This window comes from Bison bison, unplaced genomic scaffold (assembly GCF_000754665.1).
Source record: "Bison bison bison isolate TAMUID 2011002044 unplaced genomic scaffold, Bison_UMD1.0 scf7180017864375, whole genome shotgun sequence".
Lineage (NCBI taxonomy): Eukaryota > Metazoa > Chordata > Mammalia > Artiodactyla > Bovidae > Bison > Bison bison.
Genome location: NW_011494947.1, coordinates 4111057 through 4121410, shown reverse-complemented (window position 1 = coordinate 4121410; position 10354 = coordinate 4111057). Strand labels below are relative to the sequence as shown.

The window sequence follows — 10354 nt, the reverse complement described above, 5'->3', positions numbered from 1 at the left end:
AGGCGGCCATTTTTTTTGCCAGTAGAGAGGCAGTGGGTAGCCGTTACTGCAACAGGCGGCCGTAGTGGGCAAAGCAGACCGGCCTTGCTCCCTGTCCGAGTCTGCAGTGTAGACCCAAGTCCATGTGCTGTCCAGAGAGTGCCAGGTTCCCCTGGAGGCCCAGGGCTTGGCTGGGGCCATCTCAGCACAGTGCTGTGTTCCAGAGGCATCCATGTGCCTGCTGGGCTGTCTCCTGGTCCAGAGTCCAGCCTCTGGGGCCTGACAAAGCCAGGTTCACATTCCTGCTTTGGCGAGATAACGGGTAAGTTTAGTTCAGTTCAGTCGCTCCGTCGTCTCCGACTCTGCAACCCCACGGACTGCAGCTCGCCAGGCCTCCCTGTGCAACTCCAACTCCTGGAGCTCACTCAAGCTCATATGTCCACTGAGTCGGTGATGCCATCCAACCATCTCCTCCTCTGGGTTTTAGTCAGATCCCGCCTCCTTCCTGCATGTGTGACTTTGGACCAGTCATGTGACTCCTTTGGGACTCAGTGGCTTCATCTGTGGAATGGGCCCAGTGACGTACCTGCTTCACACTCACAATCTGTGAATTTGAGGGCTCAGTAAACACCCTGGCACACTGTCTGTGCCCGAGGTGGTGTGGTCAGCCAGTACCCAGAGGCGCCCCCAGTCAGGCACCTGGCCCTGCCCTCTGGGGCCCTGCTGGGACCGCCTCTCTGCCCCAGGCCCGACTTGACTTGCTTGGGGCCAGGCCGCCTTCGATCCTGTCCTCACCTTGTCCTCCCTGTCTTCCCAGGTGACCTCTCTGGCCACGTCCTCGCCTACCTGAGCCTCAGCCCCGTATTTGTCATTGTTGGTTTCGTGACCCTCATTATATTCAAGCGGGAGCTGCACACGGTGAGTCCCGCTGCGCCACGGCCCCACCCCGGGGAGGAGGGGCCTCCCCATCCCATCCCAGGTGCTTAGCTTTCCCTTCCGCGCCGCCATCTCTCTTGAAGTGTGTGGAGCCTCCTGGCTGGTTCCAGGTTGTCCCCGGGGCTGGGAGGCTCAGTCAGAAGCCGGCAGGTTACCCAGAGGCCCCACTGACTACACGTCTTCCCGGCAGATCTCGTTCCTGGGGGGCCTGGCGCTCAACGAGGGGGTCAACTGGCTGATCAAACACGTCATCCAGGAGCCACGGCCCTGTGGAGGTAGGGCCCGGGCCTCGGGAGTCCCCCAGGTGAGGGTGTCCCGGGGAGGCCTGCGTCCCCTCACCACGCCCTGTTCTCTCTCCTCCCCAGGTCCCCACACGGCAGTGGGCACCAAGTACGGGATGCCCTCCAGTCACTCCCAGTTTATGTGGTTCTTCTCCATCTATTCCTTCCTTTTTCTGTATTTAAGGTGAGCTTCTTTCCCGCCCGGGCTCTGCCGGGGACCCAAAGTGCTGCGAGCACTTGGGATGCCCGCTGGCTGGGGCTTGGCCTCTCCTGGGGGTGGGAGGAGCTCCAGCGAAGGCAGGAGGCGCCCAGGGAGCCTGCAGATGTGGGGCCAGGGGCTGTGTGTGCAGGGGCCAGGGGCCAGGGCCCCAGGCTGTGGGCTGAGGCCGCCTGACAGGGTTGTTTTCCCAGAATGCACCAAACGAACAACGCCAGGTTCCTGGACTTGCTGTGGAGGCACGTGCTCTCGCTGGGTCTCCTCACCGTGGCCTTTCTAGTCTCCTACAGCAGGTACAGCGGGAGGTAGAGGCCCCCCATCCCCGCCCTGACTCTGCCCACTGAGGTCTGGCTGGATTCTGGGACCTCACGGTGGACCCGAGCCCTGGAGCCTACGGGCAGGACCAGGAAGGGGGCCCCCAGCCTCTAGTTTAAAAGGCCAGGGCTCCAGCTGTCCCTTGCCTCCCAATCCTTGCTCTCTGCTGTTGGTGGGACCCGTGGTCCCAGCGTCAGCCATCTGTTCCCATGTCCTGAAGCAGTCCCTCACAGACAAACTCCCAAGTTCGAGGGCTGGACGTGTCCCCGCCACGCTGTCCCTTCACCTCTATAGCATCGGGAGCCCCTGTTGGGGTGTGGCCCCTTGCCTAATTCTGGAAGCAGCTCTGAGTCCGTGTGGCCCCAGGACTCTGTCCTCTCTGGGGGTGTCTCCCGTGTGCGTGCAGGGGTCCCCAGGGGAGCTGGCACTCGGGCGTGGGGCACAGGCCGTGCAGGCTTGTGTGCGGCCAGCTCTGTGAACTTGCCTCTGCCCTTGGCCCAGGGTCTACCTGCTGTACCATACCTGGGGGCAAGTGCTCTACGGGGCCGTCGCTGGGGGCCTGATGGCCGTCGCCTGGTTCGTCTTCACCCAGGAGGTCCTCACCCCGCTGTTCCCTAGGATAGCAGCCTGGTAACTGCCTCCCGCCTGTGTTGCTGTCCCCTGTCCCACCACCGTCCCAGACACTATGTCCTGGGCCCCCTCCTCCCAAGGGGCCGTCAGTGGGGGGACCCAGACGTGCTGACCCCAGCCTCAGTCTCCCGGGGAGGGCCCCAGTGCCCAGGCCTCTGGTGGGCGTAGGGAGCAGGGCCCGTTCACCTGGCTTCTATCTCCCCCAGGGGTTTTCTCAGTCCAGAAGCCGAGGTGCCAGCCTCTGTCCTTGCCTGGCCTCTCGGGGACTTGGAAAGCAGCGTGTGTCCTTCTGGGCTGTATGTACCTTGGGGCCATGTCCCTGCCCGAGTGTCACAGCTGTGGCCCATCTGAGTCTCTCAGTGGCCCTGGGAGCACGGGCCAGGCAAAGATTCTGATCAGCAGGGGGAGGGTGTGTTGCTGGCCCAGTGGTGGGGGGGACGTCCAGCTCAGTGACAGACCTTGATGTGGTCCTGGCTTTCTGGGTGTCTGTCTCTCCAGGCCTATCTCTGAGTTCTTCCTAATCCGAGACACAAGCCTTATTCCCAATGTCCTCTGGTTTGAATACACAGTAACCCGAGCAGAAGCCAGGTAAGTCAAGGGGACTGCAGTCACCAGGTCCTGGCTCAGTGGGGCACAGCCCTCAGGCAGCACTGGTCCTGTTTCTGGAAGGCACCCCAAGAAGCAGACCTTTGTCTAAGCACTTTTCTTATACTGCCTCACTGAGTCCTCCCCTGGACCCCATTTTACAGATGAGAAAACTGAGGCTCAGAGAGGAGTCACTTGACTGAGGATATGTAGACTGCAGGTGTGGGAGCCAGACTGGGAACCCAGGCTGTTGAGCCCAGAGCCATGCTTTTAACCTCTGTGGCCCAGAACCAGAGAGCTGGGCGGCCAAGACTCTCAGGGGGTCCTTCGGGGCTGTTCTGTCCAGACCCTTTCCTGTGGAAGGGTAAACTGAGGCACAGCGAGTTAGGGGCACCAGAGGTTGCACAGCGAGTCAGGATGGAGCTGACTTTGCTACTTTCTGACTCAGCTCTCCTTTCCAAGCACTTGAAATCCTGGGTGGGGTGCCAGCTGGGGTGGGGAAGGCTTGGCTCCTTCCCAGGTTCAGAGGGGAGCTGAGGCAAGGTTGGGCTCCCATGCAAGCCTGGGAGGTTTCCTGAGGAGCCCTGGGTTCCTGGTGAGAGGAGCTATAGGGTGGGGCCCCCCAGTCGGGACATGTGTCCAGGACATCATGGTCCATATTATCCTAATGAACTTAGAGGTAAAGCCCCGTCTCCGCGAGGAAAGGGGATTTGAGGGGGTTAGAACAGGCAATCCCATTACTGGTGGGAGGCTGCAGCTGGCCCAGGCTCTCCACCTGGCTCCTGGAGCCACCCCGCCCCTCCCTGTGTTCACCGAAACCTCCACATGCCCCTGCTCTGTGCCAGGCTGTGTGCTGGGGGCAGGCAGGGGGTGGTCACAAGGAATCAGGCGCCTACCTGTGTGACCAGTGCCTTGGTCCTGAGAGCCCACGGCAGGAACGTGATTCAGGGGTGGGGTGGTTGGCCATGTTGGCTGGGCGTGGTGGGAGAAAGCGGGACCATTGGAGTTGGGGTTTGGCAGGGAGAATGCTGTCAGCATAGGAAACAGCTTGTGTAAAGCTTCTGAGTCAGCAGATAGAGGCAGATGTGGCCAGAGCCCAGGGGAAGAAGGAGGCTGGCCAGAGGGTGAGGCTGGGACTGCATCATCCAGGACCCATGGGTGCAGTTGGGTTTCTGCATTTCAGGTGGGACTCTTGACGAGCCCCATCCTCCTATCTGAACCTCAGCCAGGCCCTCCCAGGAACAGGACTATCCCTGCTTCCCTCAGGTTCCTGAGCCCATTGTAGGCACAGCCAAACCCCCAAATCAGGTACTGAGATCCACTGGGTCAGCAGTTCCCCTCTCTGTGCTTCTATACATCCCAGAAGGAGAACTCAACTATCTTCTTGTCTGTTTCGGTTGATAATAACAGAATCCCACTTGTAAGTGGGAGCTCCCCAGACTTTGTGGAATCCAGCCAGGTCCCTCATGCCTCTGTTCTCTCATCCTGGCCTCAGCCCTGCCCCTGGCTCCTGGCTCTGCATTTGGACTCCAGAGCTGAGTACCTGGGGTGCAGGCCCAGCAGAGACACTGACCCTCCCTTTGCCCCAAGTCCCAGGTCCCTGAGCACGAGCTCCTATTGGCCCGGCTCATGCTGACCCCGGGGGCCCCTGGGAGCGGGCATTCACTCATTTTGATGGGATTGGGGGTACAAAGGGGACAGCTGAGGGGGCGGCTCACTGAACGCCAGGAGCCACCTCATTTGAGCCCCCACCCCCATTTTGTAGGAACAGACAGCGCAAGCTGGGGACGAAGCTGCAGTGACGGGTGAGCGTGGCTGGCTCCAGCCTCCAGATCTGGCCTGCATGATGCCTTGCAGGAAGGATGGAATGACAGGCAGGGACGAAGCAGAGACCTCTACAGATCCAAGTCACCGAGTGGAGCCTTTTTTTTGCTTATTTTAGTTTTGATGAACACAGTGGACCAAAGGGCTGAGCCAGCCCCTCAGCCAGGACCTTGGAGGGCCTGCTGCTGGCGGGGGAGGGGGCTCATGGCCAGAGACCCTCGCAGTGCTGCTGCCAGTCCCCGGTCGGGCAGAGAGTGCCCTTGGCATGGGCACCGGGGTGTGGGGTAGAGAAGGAGGGCTCGCACCTCTGGTCACAGGGCCAGGAAATCCAGGTGGCGTGAAAAATGCACACTATTTATTTTTGGGTTTTGTCAAAGGCAGATGGGATTTTGGAGAGGAGGCTAGCAGAGCCTGCTCTGCGGGGGCCTCCTTGCGTACTGAGGGGCCCAGGTCAGCTCCCCAGGCCCTTTTTCCTGGGCCTGAGAGGTGGCCTGCCTGGGGGCCCTGGAGGGAGCATCCCCACGCCCTTCCTGCCGCCAATGCCATTCCAGAACCTCGGTCAGTGTTTCTTGCGTGGGGCCGGGCCCAGAGAGAGCGCGCGTCTGGCGCTGCTGTCCTTGTGTCCTGCCCGCATCGACCCTACATCACAAGGGCTTTCTCTGGTCCCCTGTCCCCAAGACAGTGGTCCCTCTCTGACAAAAAGAGCCTGCACATGTGGGTGAGCAAACCCAAGCTGTTTACAGCTTTCCTGTCCCGCTGTCCGGAAGCGGTTCATTTTCATCTCCAACAAACTGCAGAGGGAGTGGGAACTGGCGAGGGGAGTGAGGCGGTGGCCTGCTGTCTTGTCCCCCCACCATCCCCCCAGCCTGCCCTCTGTGTGCTCTGAGCATTCCTTGTCCTTCCCACCCTCTCGGAGAGGCTTGGAACCTGCTTGGGTCGCCCTGGCCTGTGTCAGGGGTGTGATTCGCAGATCCCCAGGGCCCAGCTCAGAGGCCAGCTCCTCCCAATCTTGATGTCTCTTTGAAATGGAGTTGTGGAGAGGAGATGCTTCCAAACTCGGAAGCTTCTAGAGCTGAACCAGGCTGCTCAGGATCTGCATTCCGATCCCCCTCCTCCCCCCCATCCCCGCCACCTTTTCTTTATGGAGGTTATTAACCTGCTGCTGAAGCACAATATTTTGGTGCTTTCTTTTCTCATTTGTTCAAGACAGTGTCCAAAGCCATTCCAGACACCAGGACCAGGGGCCTAATTTTGGAGAAGGTTGATCGGTCCCCACATTTTCCTTTCTTTCCCTTATTTTTTTTTACTTTTTTTGCCTGAGACAAGCCAAGTGTGAGGTGGTTTGACTTAAGAAAAATCAATGAAATTGTTTACTATTGTTTTAAAATAAAATCTTGAACTCTGGCAGCTTGAGCACGTTTACTGAGCTGATGGGAGGGGGCTGGGACACAGCTGTGGGGACATGACCCTGAAGGGCAAAGGTGTGTGGCGAAGACCAAAAAATCCTAGGGATCTCCGAGACATCTAATCCCCTCCAGCCCCCAAAGCCAGGATTGCAATGGCCTCTGCGACACTTCACACCAGGATCTGAGGTCAGCTCCCTGCCGTCGCGAATTTTTCAGCACCCCTGTCTACCTCCCTGTGTCGTCCTGGCTGGCTCTGCTCTCACTAAGCCTGGCTTTTCCTCTGTGTGACTGACAGCCCTTGAGGACGGAGGACAACCAGCATATCTGTCCTTTCTCAGCTTCTACCAGGATAAACAGCTCCACTCCTTGTTGAATTCACTACTTCTTGAGTGTGCAGACAGGTATTGGGCTTTAAAGAAATAACTGCAAACTGACCTGGGTTTTGCAGGCCTTGTAGGAGTGAAATGAACACAAGTCATTTCAAGGGTCCAGAGTGGGGGTTCTAACTCTTAATTCATTAAAGCTGATTCAGAAGAGCTTTACCCTTAGGGTGAAGGTGAGTCAGAAGTAATCCCATCCTCCCATGAGCTCGAAGGCTGGGTTTGGGTGCCCCACCATGGTCCACAGAACCTTGACATTTAGTTCAGGTGACCTCACTGCATGTGGGTGGCAGAAGCAAACAGATCCCTGGAGGAAGGAGCCTTCACGCTAGACTTCAGTTACAGTTTTAAGGAATTACCACGAACCAAATACAAAGATGACCAGGTGGAAAAGGAATCAGCACTGTCCTTGAGAACCAGCAGGAAACAAGTATTAGGAAGAAACCTGCACATCCGTCAGGCGCCAGAGTGATCAGATGCAGGTTGTAAGTTGTTTCACTTTTTAAAAGAAAGACAAACTTGAAAATACCTGCAGAGAATAGGAAACTACAAATGTGAACCCTGGCAGATTTTTAAATGAATACTGAAAAATACAATAAACACCAACTCCATAGGTAGGTCAATAACAGCCTACTAGACACAGTTGAAGGGAAAAACTGGAGAAGTCAGAGGAAATCCAGAATGCAGCAAGAGAAACAGCAGCAGGGCTGTCTGATGAGCCCTGGGTTCCCCCCAAGTCCCAGGTAAACATTGCTTTCACCCCAGGTGGCACTTGTCCGCACACTGTACTGCTTGGGCTCTCAGAACTGCCCAGCACCCCACTGCATACTTCACCTAACTCCACATTTTCCCATTCAGCTGGTCACCGGGCCTCGCTCACTCCACTTCATAAGCATTTAAAGAAAAAATTTGGATTCTTTTTATTAAGTCTGTTAAGTTTATTTTTTGTTTCTTTTTAAATATTTGGCTGCATTGGGTATTAGCTGACACACTGGGGATCTTCGCTGTGGCATGTGGAATCTTGGTTGTTAACATGTGGGATCCAGTTCCTCAACCAGGTATTGAACCTGGGCCCCCTGCACTGGGAGCAGGGAGGCCTAGCCACTGGACCACCTGGGAAGTCCTTGTGAGCATCTTTGAAATAGCCATTTTCTCCACCTCCCAGGCCAGTGTGGGTCCTGGCCCATGAGCCCCTGCTGCTGCTGCTAAATTGCTTCAGTTGCGTCCAACTCTGTGCGACCCCACAGAGAGCAGCCCACCAGGCTCCCCCGTCCCTGGGATTCTCCAGGCAAGAGCACTGGAGACAGCAAAGCCTCCTGGCAGGCTCCCTCATCCCCACTCCAGGGCTGTCCTTGATTCCAGCCACTGCACTTCCCCAATGGAGAGAGCCCAAATCAAGTTCATGCCAACCCAGAGAGACAAACTTCCAGAGGATCTAGGCAAAAGCCAAGTATTCTTTATGATTTTATTAATTATATATATATTACATTCTCAAATTTCAAATGATGTATTACACAAAATATATAAACTTATGACAGTTCTTTTTCATTCATTTTGGAAAAAAAAAAAAGTTCATCATCTGCATCAGTGGCATCAGGGCAGGGTCTGGCTGTTTCTGGGCAGCCTCAGTCTGCTGACCTAATTCTCCTGGGTCCACTAGACAAGCGATTTGGGATACGGCAGGACTTTCTGTATTTCATGCATGGTGCTGTACTTGGAAATTTTACTCCAAACACTGGCACAGCATTCAGCTGGCTGGATTTCAAAAGTTGATCCTGTAGGAGTATGTGATCTCCCCAACACTTAGCTCTCCTCGTGTGTCCAGAGACCTGTGTCATAGGTCACACCCCCAGGGATAATGACTACATCTTCATGGTTCTTTGACTCCCCCCTCCCCTGGAAGTTCCACCAGAGTACTGATTAGGGCTGTTTAGGTAAATGTGTCTTCCTCAAGCAGTACTTTGCTGCTCTACAGAACTGAGTGAGGCTCCACGTTATGAAACCTGTAACAACCCAAATGCAAAGGGATGACCTCACTTCTGAAGGACAACATTTTGGGGGAAAACCCTGCCTTGTAGTCAGCCCCAAGCAGTTCTTAAAACCTGAGTTTCTGGAGTCGTGGACGTGTGTCCCTGCCGTGTCCTTGGCCTGCATCACTACCTCCCCTCCCTGACTGCCCCCAGCTGGGTTGGGGCAGCTACCCCCTAGTGAGGCTCACACAGCAAGCACTCAGCTCCTGCTGTGGGCCCTGCTTCCTGAGATCCAGCCTGGGGACACCGGGGGCCAGCCGCTCCCCAGCTGCAGAGCAAGGCCTCTGTGCTGTCATGATGGGATTCTCTTCAGGTCCTGCTCAAGGTCCCTGAAGGGGACCCACAAATCCCTTCCCCACTGAGATCCCACCCTGCTGGCCAGGCTGGGAGTGGCCAGGCCCCGGCGACACCCACTCCCCATGGGGTCGGGGCTCCACTCCTTGCTCTCTGGGGCTTTGGGCATGTGGCATGTGCTCCCTGAGTCTGCTCCATCCTCTGAAACACGGAGACAACCTCCCTCAGTGAACGTCGCAGGTTAGCCAAGCCATGAAGCACCTCACCCCCGGGCTGCGTAGTCCCCTCCCACCCTTAGCATCTTCCTTTGGGCCAGGGTCTTCCCTAGGGCCAGAGTCCCTCCACTCTCCATAAGCTGCCCAACTGACTGTGGCAGGACACGGGGACTGTGCCGGGTGACTGGGGTTGGGGACACATACAAGGCTCTGACTGGGTGGCCCCAGGCAGTGGCAAGGGCTGGGATCAGACAGCCGCTCAGCCACCACTCCTGATGGGCTTGGTGCTGGGCAGCAGATGAAGCCTTGGGCCCAGACCACAGACCCCAAGCCCCGGCCCACAGGCCCCTGCAGAGCTGTCCCTACCTGAAGCCCAAGTCACAGGTAGGAGGGCTGTATCTGAAGCATGCAGGCCTGGGTCTGCTGCTGTGCTGGCCCAGAGCCCTGAGGTCTGAGCCAGCCCTGGGCTTCCTGACCCACACCTGAGAGCTCGGTTCCTCTGGGGGCATGCCCCTGGGCCCACTGGCTGCCTGGACACCAGCTTCCAGAGGCAGGGAAAGCCAGGGGAGGGCAGGGCCAGGCACCTGCCCTGCCCTGCCTGCCTCCTCAGCTGAAACAACTCTTTACCAACACATTTCCCCTTTATTAACTGTCTCATAAGTTGCTATACAACCAGGACATGGTTCAGGAATCAAGCTGTGTGAAAGCAAGCGAGCTGAGGCCCACTGAGCCACATCCTCAGAAGAGCAGGCAGATGGCGCCACGATGCAGAATGGGCTTCCCCGCCACCAGCTCACCTCGCCCCCTGACCCCTCAGCTGTGGGGAGGCCTGGAGACCGCAGCTCCAGGTAATTCCATCTCTAGGTCCTTGGGAGTCAAGGGATCGGGCTACAGACCTCAGCCTGGCCATGCAGGCAACAGAAACTGGGCAGAGCTGAGCTAGTGAGGACGGGCCTCTCCAGTCCCCACCCTTATGGGGGCTGAGCTCAGCTAGTTCCTTTCCCAGGAGGAGGCCACTGTGAGTGAGACACTGGATGCCTGGGCCAACCTCCTGTTCAGTTTCTGGACTCAGCCTGGGTGCTGGAGAAGACCCACGAAAGGCACTCGGCTTGGGTCTGCAGACCCTGCTGAGGGTGGCCGTCCCTGACTGAGATCTGTGGGGCCCAGGGGAAGAGGGAGCAAAGGAGTGGAGCCCAGTGGGTGGCGCAGCCCAAGGTGGTGTGGCTGTGGCACCGGCAGGCCAAGCAGCGGGCTCAGAGCTT

General features: G+C 57.4%; 2 protein-coding genes across 2 annotated transcripts in view; one reads left to right on the top strand and one right to left on the bottom strand.

Moving 5' to 3' along the window:
• The window catches only part of DOLPP1 (dolichyldiphosphatase 1), a 9462-nt gene extending 3291 nt beyond the window's left edge, over nt 1–6171 (top strand). Inside the window, exons 2-8 of the mRNA XM_010856811.1 lie at nt 797–897; nt 1106–1190; nt 1281–1380; nt 1608–1706; nt 2230–2358; nt 2857–2946; nt 4709–6171. Of these exons, the coding sequence (XP_010855113.1) occupies nt 797–897; nt 1106–1190; nt 1281–1380; nt 1608–1706; nt 2230–2358; nt 2857–2946; nt 4709–4745 (641 nt within the window). The 3' untranslated portion in view covers nt 4746–6171. The remainder of the gene's footprint in view (nt 1–796; nt 898–1105; nt 1191–1280; nt 1381–1607; nt 1707–2229; nt 2359–2856; nt 2947–4708) is intronic.
• Nucleotides 6172–10160: 3989 nt separating this feature from the next.
• Nucleotides 10161–10354, bottom strand: part of CRAT (carnitine O-acetyltransferase) — a 12501-nt gene continuing 12307 nt past the window's right edge. Inside the window, exon 16 of the mRNA XM_010856959.1 lies at nt 10161–10246. Within this exon, the coding sequence (XP_010855261.1) occupies nt 10161–10246 (86 nt within the window). The remainder of the gene's footprint in view (nt 10247–10354) is intronic.